We start from the raw sequence: 15,414 nt of genomic DNA, 5'->3' as shown, positions 1-15,414 counted from the left end.
CCCACTAGACACAGTCTTTTTTTTAAAATTAAGTATTTCAAATTTCAATCCGTTTAAATGGGTGAGAAGATTTTATTTTTTTTATCATTTAATTCTAAAGGGTCATAATTAAATTTTGACCATAGGGCTCTCGTTGATTAGCCCTAAGAAAGTCGTAGAATCAAATATCTCTTAGGATTAACCAACGAGAGCCCTAGAGTCAAAATTTAATTATGACCCTTTAGAATTAAATGATTAGAAAAATAAAATATTCTCATCCATTCAAACGGATTGAAATTTGGAGCACTTAATTTTTTAACCATATTTTTTAATATATAAACTGAAGGTTGAAAAATTAAGTGTTCCAAATTTCAATCCGTTTGAATGGGTGAGAAGATTTTATTTATTTTTATCATTTAATTCTAAATGGTCATAATTAAATTTTGACCATAGGGCTCTCGTTGATTAGCCTTAAGAAAGTCGTAGAATCAAATATCTTTTAGGACTAACCAACGAGAGCCCTAGAGCCAAAATTTAATTATGATCCTTTAGAATTAAATGATCAGATAAATAAAATCTTCTCACCCATTCAAACGGATTGAAATTTGGAACACTTAATTTTTCAACCTTCAGTTTATATATTAAAAAATATGGTTAAAAAATTAAGTGCTCTAAATTTCAATCCGTTTGAATGGGTGGGAAGATTTTATTTTTCTAATCATTTAATTCTAAAGGGTCATAATTAAATTTTGACTCTAAGGCTCTCGTTGGTTAATCCTAAGAGATATTTGATTCTACTACTTTCTTTGGGCTAATCAACGAGAGCCCTATGGTCAAAATTTAATTATGACCCTTTAGAATTAAATGATAAAAAAAATAAAATCTTCTCATCCATTCAAACGGATTGAAATTTGAAACACTTAATTTTAGAAAAAAGATTGTGTCTAGTGGGACAGGAGAGAAGAAAACGCATGTAAGTAGATTTAAGGTGAGAGGCGGCAGCGGATAAAAAAAAAAAAGAAAAGGTAGGAGGCGGGGCAAATACACGTGTTGCCCTTGGGGCAGCGAATAATTTCTCTATTATTACATAGACTTTTAGCCTAGTCTATTACATACTGGACCATTACTATTACTAGTCCCTTGCTTACATTATCGCTTATGTCACGAAATATTAAAGAGGGAGTTAGCTTTCGCAATTTTCTATGGGCGCTGCTATTCGCAGCCCTTTATTTTCTCCCGTAGCCCACTACATTTCGGTAAATGGTTGTTGAAAATCATAAATAACATTTCGGTAAATTGCTGTTGAAAACAAGATTATATTTCGGTAACTACATATCGAAAATATGTTCAACTTTCGGTAAACAACTGCCGAACATGCATTTTCGGTAAACATCTGTTGAAAAAAATATTATATTTCAGTAATTGGATGCTGAAAATATATCTCAATTTCGGTAACTAACTGTCGAGTATAATTGAAAATTTTTAACGGGCTATGGGAGTAAATAGAGGGCTGCGAATAGCAGCGCCCTTTTCTATTTGCAATAGCATCACTAATACTCCCTCCAATCCAATTTATTATTTTTAAAATTTTGAGCTTTCCAAGTGATGACCTTCTGTCCAAATTAGACTGTAATTTCAATTATAGAAAAAAGCGTAAAAGAGGAAAATCGTAGAAAATTTTACTTTGATTTTCTAATATGGGCAAACAATTTGGGACGTGAGATAGTAGAAAAGGGGACAAACAATATGGGACAGGAGGAGTATTTAACTTAACAATGCCTTGTTCTTTTTGCTTTTTGAAAAGAATTTTTCAAAAAATTCTCCCCAGATTCTCCCTACTTCTAACATTTCTCTCTCTATCTCTCTTCACTTATTACCCATACTATTTTTTTATTTTTTTTTAAAACACAAACCAAACACAGTATTGATCATTGTGAGAGAAAATATTTGATCTGTTTACAATTAACTTCATAACTGAGAGGGGAGGATTCGAGTGTTTGGTTCAGAATCAGATGGTCTAAAATTCTTTTCTTATACTTTACTTGGTACACTAATAGCATCCTTCTCTTTGGCTTACGAACCCTAGGAAGAAAGAGTATGCTTTCTTTATGGTTATTGTAGGACACAACACCCGATTATGCTTCACCATGACACCACTTAGAAAGAACTTGTGCAACAAAAACTGAGAGGTCTCGTAATTCCATTGGAGTCTATCTATATCCCTTGTTGAGCTGATTCGTTTTACCATGCCCCAATGACATGACTCTCTCTTGACCTGATGGTTTTAAAATTGTTGATCGATTTTCAGTTCTCTTTTCTTTTTCTTTTTTCGCCCATTCCTTTTCCTATATTTACCAAAAAAATAGGGGCTTTACATGATGTTTTCAATTTGTGTTTTCTCTTTTGTTACGATTTTAAGAAGGAAAATTCTAAAATCAGCCTAATGGGTTGACAATAATGAGTGTGTGAATGTGTATTAAAATGTATAAAAAGTACATAAAAATGCGTGTTTTTCTTGACTTCTAGTGTGATTATCATCAGCCCAATGAGCTGACAATAGCAAGACCGTTTTAAGAAAAACTACTTGAACTTGAATGCTTATGAAGGGTAATTTTCTACTTTCCATCTTTTATCTAGGGGTTTTGTCCTTTGCTGGATGTGAAAGGAAAGGAAAAACTACTTGAACTTGAATGCATATGTGAGTTAATATTCTACTTTCTATCTTTTATCTAGTGTTTTGTCCTTTGCTAGATGTGAAAGGAAAGGAAAGAGGGGAGAAAATAGGGTAATAAAAGTAAGAGAAAATTTGCAAAAAAAATAAAGTGGTTTGAACGGGAGGACAAAATTTTGCTTGAAGCTGTCTCCAAATTGGGAATCTAATGATGAAACTCTCTTCTTTTCTCTCTTTAGGAATCGTTAAAATTCATTCCAAACTTGACAAACTGTCTATTTCCTTGTAGGCATCATTAAAAATCATTGTCAAGCTATCTAGATGTAAATTTCAAAAAACTTGGAAAAAAAAAGGATTTGAACCAAAAGATGCATGAATTACGAGCAATTTTATTCGCCCACACCTTTAAAGAGCATAACTTTATCCATATTTTACTTATCAAAAAAAAAAAAAAAACTTTGTCCATATTTTATTACTTATAAAAAAAAGGAGTGTAAAATCATTTCCTTGTACAATTAACTTCATAATTTATTATCAAGACTCGAACTCTTTGGGTAGGATCCTTTTTCTCACTTATCAATAGATCTAAATTTGAAGGGCAAACTTACGCTTGTATTGGGCAAAAGCTCGCGTGCATCACGTGCCTCTCTCTCTCTCTCTGAATAATTAGTACTTCTACACGTGAGATTGCAAGTTCTGGACAGTTTTGAAAAGGGAAATAATTTTAGCACTCTATATATTGATAATTGCACTTCAATATTTATCTTTTAGTGTTAATGTTATGCGTATTTTGAACACTAAAAGATAAATAATAAAGTGTGGTTAATTAACAAAAAGTGGAATGTCAAGATCAATTATCTTTTAAGAAGAAGGTAAATATACGAGTGCACCAATTAAACTGTGAGCCTTCTATATATAGATAGAGAGCGTCTGTCTTTAGCGCAAACCCAAACATCTACCACCAAGTATAAATTATAACACAGCTGCTTCTTGCATTTCATTGATCAAATGGAAATCCACCCAGCTGAAATGAGTCAAGGGGATCAGAATGATCTCATGCACCTTACATCAACCATCGCTGGAAAAATCGGCGACGGTGTCAAGAAAACTGAATCCGTCTTCTCTTTAGCTTGCATTTATAGGGTGCCTGAAGAGCTTCGTAAGCTGAAGGAAAGCGCCTACACCCCTCGCCTCATCTCTATCGGCCCTCTTCACCGAGAAGACAAACACCTCCAAACACCCTTGCAACACGTCAAAATGAGCTACGCGAATCACCTGTTCTCTCGACTGACCGCAGGAATGGAGGACCATGAATCAGCATTGCACACAATGACGACGGTGCTGCAAAATTGTTTAGCTGGAATGCGAGCATCGATAGACGTTGCGAAGAAATTCTACGCAGAAGAAGTTACACTGGATGAGGAAATGATGTTGATCGATGGTTGTTTCATCCTCGAATTTCTCTACAGATTTCCCACCTTCGATGTAAGGAAGCTTAAAGCATCTGCTCTTTAATTAATCAGTGGACAAAACTTACACTTTGTTTTTTCCCCCCTCAGTTGCTACTTTTAGCATCGTTTTTAAGTAGCTCAGTTAAAATACACTTCATAGTAGTGCATGTGCTTTATATGTGAAGAAGTTCAATAATATTAACATTGATTTTGATTTTTGCGCTCCATTTCTTACTGATGGTGCTCTACTTTGTTTATGAAGTTATGAATAATTTCATATTAAAAGTGGAGAGCCGTCAATAAAAAGTGGAGCGTGAAAATCAATTTCCTATTAATATTCCCTTTCGGGGTGTAGTGGCATATAAAAATATGATTTGTCCATGCTTTTGGTGGCCACATCGTTCGGATCATTGATAAGTTTTCTTCTATATATACATGACTATTTGACGATGCTTAGGTGATCGCGAACCTAATATTTCTCGTGATAAGTTTTCTTCTATATATACATGACTATTTGATGATAGTCAACGTAAAAAATATTCAAGAAAATTTTATGTTATTCTTGCTCTACTAGATGGTGAGGATGCTTAGATGCTCGCTTAGGATTCCTCATTTCTAATTAATCAAACGTATATATACATGTGTTCCATTTTTATTAATCTCTGAACAAAGTAAAAATATTAACAAGACAAAGAGAATGACACGTATGCCCAGTCCAAGACTCAATCTTTTGATTGACAAGATGCCAATCAAAGAACAAACCAATGGGACAAGTCCAAACTCCTAAAAGGCCTAAAAGCCAAAATAAAATGGAGCGAATGTACATCTGTTCCATGATTTCTAAATATTTTTTTTTTTATCATCTGTTACATAAATATACCTCGTCAGTCAACATGAATAGTTTGGAAAAGGGTAAAAATCTATTTTTTTTCCTTTGTCAAAACTATACTCATTTATATTTAAGGGCAAAGTCCACTTTGACCCCCTGTGGTTATCGCCATGTGCAGATACCCTCCTCATGGTTCAAAACTGACCACATAACCTACCTGTGATTTTGAAAAATGTACGGATTGATCCCCTGCCGTCATGTTTTTTATCCATATTAACGGACACTGTGACGTCCCACTTTTTCAGTTAAAAAAATAATAATAATATTTTTGATGCAAACAATTAAACCTTTCATTTTTCTTTTCAAACTTCTTGCTAAAAAATATATATATATGTTGGGCTGCTTATTTTTGGCATCAGTTATACGTATCGCTTAAAATCCTAAGTTTGGTTAAACTGGGAAGGTCCCTGCAAGTGATTAGTTAACGTAAAGAATAATGTTGGGTTGATTGTGTAATTAGACAAAATAAGTTGAAACCATTTCTTGGAACCCTCATTATCGTTCGTTCAAAAGTATGCCACTTTGTATTGTCACCCTTAGCATGTTTAACTACTCACTGAGCTCGTCAGCTGACGGATTAGTGCATGGGGCTTTGTAGTGGACTCTACGGTGTTGTCAAGACCTTCTGTTTGGACCTCTAGGGCGTTTGCATTTTTATTTCTTTTCTATTGTCAAAAAGCTTCAGCACTTTTATTTATTGGCAGTCCATCGTAGAATTTTTTTTTTTATTGATTGCGAGTTGTTAAAAAATATTTTTAATTAGGCTTCGTGCCCATGATTGCTTCATGGTACACGGCCAGTCATGCTCCCGGGTTTAGGGTGTGACAGATACAATATTAAAAAACCGATATACCTTAATCATGTCCTTTGATTCTTCTTTCTTTTTAAATCTAACCACACCATCCTCTATATCAAAAATTGAATCTAAACCGTTGATATTGTAAATTTTGACGAGTATTACATTTATGCCAAAATTCAAGTCAATCAAAAAATGACAAGCTCATGATCGAATCGATTTTGTTATGAAATTCAAATTTCAAATTTGAATTTACTAAAAATTATATCATTGGGTTATTGATGCCTGATATGATTTTTGCAGAGATACTCTGTTTTTTATTTAATATATTATGAACGACTCATATTACATTCTAGAGGCATGTGAGATATACCTCCGTTAATATGGATGGAAAACATGATGGCAGAGGGTCTATATGCACATTTTCAAAACCACAAATAGGTTATGTGCTCAATTTTGAACCATGAGGGAGGTATCCGCACATGTCGATAACCACAGGTGGTGAAAGTGGACTTTGCCCTATATATAATTTAGGATCAATTTTGGGTCTGGCCCATTCTATCACACAAAATCGATCACGATTCATGGGTCTGGTCCTTTTTTCAGTTATTTTTGTTATTGGAAATTTTGTTCACCGAAAGAGAAACGTAGAAAAATTAGTAAACCTCAAAATTAGATAGGCAAGCTACTTTTCGTTGAAGGGTAATATTACTAATTGGAGTAATTTATTCCAAATAATTCGTCAGAAAAATTAACCAGCTTAATTACGGAATTTAGTTAATGATTTTGCATGCATATATTTCAAATTGCAGGGACAAAAAAGAGACCCTATTTTTGGCAACACATTGACCTTGTCCAACGTGAAAAACGACTTGGTACTCCTGGAGAACCAGATTCCTTTCTTTGTGCTTGAAAAATTGTTCCAACTCACAGTGGGTGAGATCCGGAATCGCCCCGATGAGAATTGGTCGCTCACCAATTATTTGCGGCGATGCTATGACTTCAAGATGAGTCACGAAAACAAGGAAAGCATTAGTTACTGTCATATCCTCCATAACCTACAAGATTGGTACCGTCCTGTTGCTGAGACATTGACAGGGAAACCATTGATTAGCGAGGGAATACTCATGCCTTCGGCGTCAGAGCTGAAGTACGCAGGAGTCAAGTTTGTCCCCGATGAAAAAAACAAGAATCTGTTCAAGTTCAGTGAGCCCAAAGGCCTGTTCAGAATGTGCGGTAGGCCTCGTTTCAAGATCCCGACGCTCACGTTGTACAACGAAACGGAGTTGTACCTCAGGAACCTCATTGCCTTTGAACAGTCCTGCCCTGGCATTCCGGCCTACGTCACGTCCTACGTGTTCGTGATGGACACGCTTGTGAACTCTGACAGCGATATCAAAGTGCTCGAGAAGGCCAAGGTCATGAGTAATTACCTGGGTGCCAGAGAGGACGCCACCCGTGTATTCAACAAGATATGCAAGGAAGCTGCGCTTGGCGGAGACTTCTTCTTCGCCGGCACGTGCTCCCAAGCCACCAAGTACAGCAAGCGCTTTTGGCCGAGGTATATAGCGGCATCCAAGATTTATGGTAACCCGTGGATGTTCAGAGCTTTCTTTGTCGGCTTCGTTTCTTTTGTAATCTCTGTTGTTCAGTTCGCCCGCAGTTTCTTCAGAAAATATTGAAAAGGCGGATGTAGCTCCATGCATGTCGATCAGGGAACAAAGAGATGGCCGGGGTTAATTAATAAAACATGCGGGTCAAAAATTGGGTGTGCATCTACAAGTTGTGTGTTTGTGTGATGTATATTTACTTACTGTATTTTGAGAGAGAGAGAGAGAGAGAGAGAGAGAGAGAGAGAGAGCGAGCTGTGTGATCATATGTGTGTTGTATTAGTAGGTATGCATCTACAAGTTGTGTTTGTGTGATGTATATGTACTTACTGTATTGAGAGAGAGAGAGAGAGAGAGAGAGAGAGATGTGTGATCATATGTGTGTTGTATTAGTATTTATTTCTGTTGTTTTAATAAATTGATTTGTCTGCGTGTTGTATTATTTTGGAAGAAGTGGTAATAATGTGAGTGTGTGAAAATTTCTAATCTCAACATTTTGTCATGTTTTCCAAGTAGAATTGTAAGAGTATCTCTAAAGGAATGTTTTCTGATCAGTGGATGGCTATGATGAAAGAGATGCAAATTTGTGTCCGGATGGTTCCCACTTGAATCCAACACTTCATGACTTACAAAATGTTGTGTCTAGATTTGTATTTTAAAGTCATGCTTGTAAATTTTTTGAAGCGCAATAGCTCCATTTCGCTTTGCTTCAACATCGAGTTTGCATGCGAGTTGGAAACCTATCAAGGTCATGAAGTTACGGCTTTTTTTTCTACAATTGGTCTCCAATGTATTTCCGAATTTTCAATTTCGTCCCCATTGTACATAACGTGTCGATTGCATCCATAATGTTTACAATCTGTATTTAAATGGTCCTTGAGACTTAATTCCGTCTATGTTCACCGTCAAGTTCAAGGGTATTTTCGTAACTTCATCGTTAAACCAACATCACCGCACACAGCTTCATCTTCAATCTCAAACACACTAGTTCCATTGAACCCCAACCCCACGTTTGCACCTATTGGCTTATGGAGACCAGCATCCACCTTGTAACTCGAGATGCCTCTGCTGGCGCGAGGCAAGCGTATTTGAAATTATTTGATGCACTACAAAGTCCCAGAGGGGGGGTGAATGGGACGACCGATTTAAAATTAACTCAACCACCAACTTAAACAATTCAAGCTACTATCCAAACTCCATGCCAATGCTATCCAAATTAATAATATAAGTTAAGAGCAATTATTCTAAAGAACGCAAATACCGAGATATACGTGGAAACTACTTAGGGTCAATCACACCCTAAGCATAAAACCACGGCCTAACTACCAAAGTTGCTATAGATCAAAAGGTTTACAAAGTGCTAAGAGAGGAATAACAACTTTACCCCAAAAGCTTATCCTAACTCCACCACTTTGATGTAGCTCCCCGAACTCCTTCTTGATCCCATAGCCACCACGAGTCCAACACCTCGATCTCCGTTCACCACGGCTCCGGTAACATCCGGCCAAGTAGTATCATAGGCATGAAAGTATGGATTTTGTAAAGTGAAGATTTTTATGCAAAAGAATCAAACTAGAGAGAATACATGAATCAAGAAAGTATTTCTCTAGATTGAACAAAGATGATTGAATGCTAGATTCAAATCATCCAAATGCAAATGAAAGCACAAGAGTGAAGAAGACAATGCTTTCTCTCTCTAAAGTGGGCTCTTGTATCTCTTCTTGCCCTAGAAAAAATGAAAATCAAGCTTATATATGGCCAAGCAAGAAAAATCCTGGAGAGCCCTCTAAAGGCGCTCTTAGCACGCGTACAAGGGCCTTACTCGGCTAAGGCACTACTAAGGCTCTCTTAACACGCGTGCAAGGGCCTTAGTCTGGTAAGGCGCTGCTAAGGCGCTACTAAGGAGCAAGCACTTAAAAAGGCCTTAGACAAAATTTCCCTTCAAACAAAACAAGGCCAATAATATAAGGTTAGTGCATAAATGATATTTCATAAAAGATTAAGACACCGAATAGCTTTAATGATGCATGGAAAAATATTAAGCTAAATGCACATGAGATGCATATACCTTTCCAAGCAAAATGCACGGCACGGCCTTCGTGATCAACTCTTGAACCAACGGGCGGAGTATCTAATCTAGACAAAATAAAATCACCTCCCAACCCAAATGGAAAAAGAATAAATACAGACTCCAACGGTTTGTCTCATCCGGAAATTGCCAATAATCATTAACAATCTCCCCCTTTGGCATTTCCGGGACAAAACCGTTCCAACAAAAACTTATTACAAGGAAACAAATTCAAGATTGCTAGAGAACCTTCTAAAAACTCTAACTAACAAGAAACCAAAGCTTCCGAGTAAACCACAATGATCCTGCAAGAGACAACTCAACCAAGAAACAAGCATGCATAGATAGAATATGATAGCAATAAAGAGTTAGCGCAACGGAAATCAAATCAAATAACAGGAGAAGCTATCATATTTGAACCAATGCTTATGGAAGAGTAAGAGCAAGACAAACCTTTAAAGCATAGATAAAGCGACTCTAGCCACGGGCGCACATCTCCAATAAGCAACAAAGCAAAAGCCCCACTAACTGACCTCTCCCCCTTTTTGTCACGGGAAATCAAAAGGGCACACAAAAAAAAATGGAGAAGAGCCAATGAAGCAAGAGGATGTTTTCAAGTCTCCAATGAAGACTAAAAGAAGAAAACTATCCAACTACGATACTTCCCCCTATGTTTTTTTTTTTTGAACCGACACACAAGAAAGGAGTGGCACAACACTCCCCCTCACCAAATGCCTACACAGAATAAAGCACAAAATACAAATTCCCTAATTATCAAACCCAAACATAAGGAGAGAAATTGCTAGATAAATGGGCATTTAAACTCAAAGGCACCAAAGATAACAAAGAGCAAAACATACCCAAGACTGGAGCCAAACCAACCCAACCACAAGCAATAAACTAATTATAAATACCCATGGAATCAAGGTCCAAGAGAATAACATTTTGCTCACACAAAATTTCAGCTTTTGTGAAAAAGAAAAAAAATATCCGTAGAAGATGCACGAGCTACAGCATTAATAAAGAACTTGCAGCCGACTCGGGACCGGAGGGTCGGATCCATGGTTACGGAGGTGCACGAGAAGAGGAACCACCAGCCATGACACAAAAAGGCTGTGATTTCTAAGAGAATGGGATGAGAACACTTACCGAAAGGTGATTATATATATCACCCTAAGCAGAGAGGAGGCCCTAGAAGAGGAGCCCTTGACAGATAAAAACAGCGGCCACTGGACTTCAGTCCATCCCAAAACCCAAGTGAGAGAGTGGATAAGGTGCAAATGATAAAAAAATTTTGGCTGGGAGTATATATGTGGGAGGCAAATCAGCGCACCACTAAGGCGCTGTTACGACGCGAGCAAGGGAGCTAAGGAGCTTGGATCCAATGCTGCATGCGAAAGAGGAACAGGACAGGTGGCGCAAGAACAGTGGGCGTTGCATTAGCGAGAAGAAGGACGGGGACATGTGGCAAGAGATCAACGGTCGGATCAGGAAGACGAAGACGCGCCATTAAGGCGCTGTACACACGCAAACAAGGGCGCTGAAGGAGATGTGATTCTCTACAGATGCGCGAAGGGAGAACACGGACAGCTGGCGCGAGATGAACGGCTAGGATAAGTTGATTTTGGACGCACCACGAACACCCTATAAATTTCCGACCTAGTGCGCTAAAAATGCTACAAGCTGGCATACGCTCAATAAACGCCCCTACTCTCTGAACCTTGTCCAATCTTTTTCCTGCTGAAGAGGGCAACTGCGCTACTAAAGCCCTGTAGAGGTCCTTACTCTCTGAATCTCCCAAAATTATAGTGAACCAAAAAACCTGCGAGGATGGGCAGCCGCCCAACTAAGGCTTTCTAAAGGCTCCCGCTCTCTGAATTCTCAAACACAACAAGAGTAAAATGAATGCCTGGACCAAAATTTAGCTAAGGCACAAAGAACACAAAAAACAGGAAATACTTGGACTAATTACTTCCCCTCACATCAATGCTCCCCCTTACTAAAATGCCCAAATAAAATATGATCATGCAAGCATCCAAAAGCATTCTAAAAATCAAGCACACAGAAAATAGAAATTTCCAAAGTATCATGCTCAAGTATAACATGGAATTTCATTGAAATTGAGAGAGAAGCAGTAATGACACCAAAATGATAACATAAAGCTTAAACATAACATGAATATGTTTTAAAGAGAATCATGTTTTTCAACAGAATTTCATGCTCTATGCTATCAAAGTGAACAAGTGAACTCTGTGAGGGTGGTGCGAGGCCCTTAAAAATGCCAAGGAATACTCAATATAATTCCCAAGGAGAATTCACACAAGGTTGATGAAAGAAGTCAAACCATAAGTCGTTTGGACCTAAAGACTTCACGCACAAATCCCATATCGCATTCTTATGGACCCAAGTGACTCACACACCTAGGATGGTGCAATGATTAGGTAGCCATTCGCCCGAGGTGCGAGATCTCATAAAGGAAAGGAGGTGCACTAGAGCAACAACCCCAAGTCTAGAATTGCATAAATAACGGAGGTGCACTAGAGCAACAACCCCAAGACTAGAACTTCATCATTTTTTTTTTTCTTTTTCCAATATTTTTTTTGTAATTTTTTTTTATATATATCATTTTTTTTTACTACAAATGAAAGACAATAAGCAATAATCTCACTCTTTTATGCACCAAGGGAAGCTTTCACACTAATCCCTAGGCGGTCACTCGAGTAGAATCAATGGGGGAAAGCATCTAAAGGTAAACCTCAAACATTTGGTCAATCAAAGATCAAGACAAGTAGAATTCAACCAAGAATCAAATCGAGAACCCTTAGACACCAAAAGGACCAAACCCCAAGAGAGTGTGTACAAATAGTAGAGAGCATGAGATTCAAATAACACAATGATACTCTTCACAATATAGACAATTATGCATAATTTTATGGGCTCATGAAGCGTCATCAAAGCTCAAAGCTCAATTCACATGAAAAGCCAAACTTATCCTTAAAACATGATACAAGGAGAATAGTCAACAAAAGCAAGCAATCATGCAGACTAGCAAGCACACTCAAAAACAAAATGGAAAGTGATGCAGTCTAAAAACTAATGCAACAAACATAAGAAAAGATAAATAAACACGAAGATAAAAATGAAGAACGCACATGTTTTCTCTAAACACATGTATGAAATGAACCACGCAAGAGTGACATGCAAACTACAACCAAACTTAAGCAAGAGGAGTAGAGCCCCTAAACTCCTTAGGAGTATCTAGAGGTTGAACAACACAAGAAACATGATCAACTTTCTTCCACACTTGATTAAGTTTGTTATGAACAAGAGATGCACCATTCATGTCCTTAGCAAGCAAAGTCAACTTATTGATCTCTTCTATAATATAAGAGGATTGAGTAGCAAGGCAATTCAATTGAGTAAGAAAGCTACTATTCAGAGCCTTAGGTTGCACAAGAGTGGTATTTCGAGGTCTTCCCACATTGGTTTGACCAAGGACTACGCTTCGAGGAATAAAATGCTTTTGAGGTCTTTGAGTTTGACCTTTCTTTTGAAGCTCTCTCCTCAAACGATGACAATTAGGACGAATGTGACCCTCAACACCACAATGGTGACACGTAAGCACTCTTTTCTTAAGAAACTCATTTATTATAGGTTTTGAGTTGATAGATGAATGTGAATTTGCTACGACCTTAGTGCTCACGAGTGTTTCATTCACACAAGACTTAGCGTTGCTAGAAGAGGAAGGATTCATTATAGTTTTAGCACTCACAAACGTGATTTTCTTCTTAGGCTCACTAGACTCCGATTTAAGGGAAGGTGGATCTATGAAACCTAGACCACTCTTGTCTCTAAATGTGCGTGTCATCTCAGCAATCCTAGAGGCTCCACAATCATTTCTCTTAATAGCTTCACTTGCCTCACTAAGGTCTCTTTCAAGCTCACAAATCCTAGACTTAGCTTTCTCAAGTTCTCTCAATCCTTCTAACCTCTCTTTCTCTACGATGGCAAATTTATCGACTAATTTGGCATTATACTTCTTAAGCTCATCTAATTCTTGAGATGTATTGGTTAGATCTTCCCTAAGGGACATTTTCTCTTTCTCCACTATCTTAAGGCTAGTTTCCAACTCTTTCTTTCTCTTTCCTTGTTTCATAAAGTCTTCATACATTAGGTCATAGGCCTCATGAATGGATTCTATCTCAAATTCCTCTCCTTCATTATCAACATTTCTAGCTATCTTCACTTCGGCACTAGACTTATCACTCTCAATGCTCTCAAGACTAGAAGAGGAGGAAATGGACAAGAGTTTAGGAGAAATGGGTGAGTCGACGGTAGCCACTAGCACGGAGGCACTAGAATTCCATTCACCTCCTATTTGAAAACCACTCTCACTATTATCATCTCCACTATCATCATCCCACGTGACTTTAAGACCCTTTTTCATCTTTTTCTTGAGGGTGTTAGCGCACTCGGATTGAATATGCCCAAAACCATGACATTCATGACATTGGATTCCTTGTGGCTTTCTAGACTTGTCAAACGATGGCCTCTTATCATCATTTCCTAGAGTGTTTTTCACAAGATTAGACGAAAGTTTATGGGACTTACCTAGGTTGTTCCTTCTATTAAAAAACTTCTTAAATTTTTTAGCAAATTTAGTAATCTCTTCATCACTCAAATCATCATCATCTTCACAAGTCTCTGAGGTGTCCTCATGGGCGGACTTAAAAGCTATACCGGTACTAGACTTAGAGGGTTTGAAATCGGAGAGGTGGTTAATCTCAAAGATTTGAAGTTTTCCTACAAGCTCGGCAAAGGTCAAATTGTCAACATCTGTACGCTCTTCTATGGCAGTGACCTTAACCCTAAACCTCTCGGGAAGAGACCTAAGGATTTTGCGACACACTTTGAGATCGGAGAGAGGTTCACCTAGACTATGAAAAGTGTTAACAATTTCGGTTAGCCTAGAGATGAAACTATCAAAGTTTTCCTCGTCATGCATTTTAAGTTGCTCAAATTTCGTGGTGCACATTTGAAGCTTAGACACTCTAACTGTCTCTATTCCCTCATGAGATGTACGAAGTATTTCCCAAGCCTCTTTGGCCGTGACACAAGAGGAAATACGTGTGACTTCGTTTCTAGACATAGCACCAAAGATGGCACCTAAAGCACGGGCATTAGCCTCACAACTTGTATTATCACTAGAATTCCACTCGGACTCCTTTTTCGCTCTAATCACCTTAGTGGTGGCATCCTCGATTGTAGGTTCTTCGTAACCATACAGAACAGACCTCCAAACCCTAATGCCTTGAGATATTAAATGATTTTTCATTTTTGTTTTCCAAAGAGCATAGTCACTTCCATCAAAATAAGGTGGTCGAAAATTAGAAGCACCCTCCATCAGGGAATCTCTATCCATAGTGCAAAAACAGGATCTACTCAGGCAATTATACCAACAAAGAGCAGCCCGCTCTGATACCAATTGAAATTATTTGATGCACTACAAAGTCCCAGAGGGGGGGTGAATGGGACGACCGATTTAAAATTAACTCAACCACCAACTTAAACAATTCAAGCTACTATCCAAACTCCATGCCAATGCTATCCAAATTAATAATATAAGTTAAGAGCAATTATTCTAAAGAACGCAAACACCGAGATATACGTGGAAACTACTTAGGGTCAATCACACCCTAAGCATAAAACCACGGCCTAACTACCAAAGTTGCTATAGATCAAAAGGTTTACAAAGTGCTAAGAGAGGAATAACAACTTTACCCCAAAAGCTTATCCTAACTCCACCACTTTGATGTAGCTCCCCGAACTCCTTCTTGATCCCATAGCCACCACGAGTCCAACGCCTCGATCTCCGTTCACCACGGCTCCGGTAACATCCGGCCAAGTAGTATCATAGGCATGAAAGTATGGATTTTGTAAAGTGAAGATT

At 37.9% G+C, this 15,414-nt stretch overlaps 1 protein-coding gene across 1 annotated transcript; it reads left to right on the top strand.

Moving 5' to 3' along the window:
- Positions 1-3,680: 3,680 nt before the first annotated feature.
- Positions 3,681-7,468, top strand: LOC131327927 (UPF0481 protein At3g47200-like). The gene is made up of 2 exons (XM_058361047.1): positions 3,681-4,135; positions 6,599-7,468. Exons 1-2 carry the CDS (start codon positions 3,707-3,709, stop codon positions 7,466-7,468), a joined length of 1,299 nt encoding a protein of 432 aa, XP_058217030.1. The 5' UTR covers positions 3,681-3,706.
- Positions 7,469-15,414: the final 7,946 nt, after the last annotated feature.

The sequence above is a fragment of the Rhododendron vialii genome, chromosome 5a (genome assembly GCF_030253575.1).
Source record: "Rhododendron vialii isolate Sample 1 chromosome 5a, ASM3025357v1".
Classification (NCBI taxonomy): domain Eukaryota; kingdom Viridiplantae; phylum Streptophyta; class Magnoliopsida; order Ericales; family Ericaceae; genus Rhododendron; species Rhododendron vialii.
The sequence above is the reverse complement of the archived record's forward strand: the minus strand, read 5'-3'. Positions and strand labels throughout refer to the sequence as shown.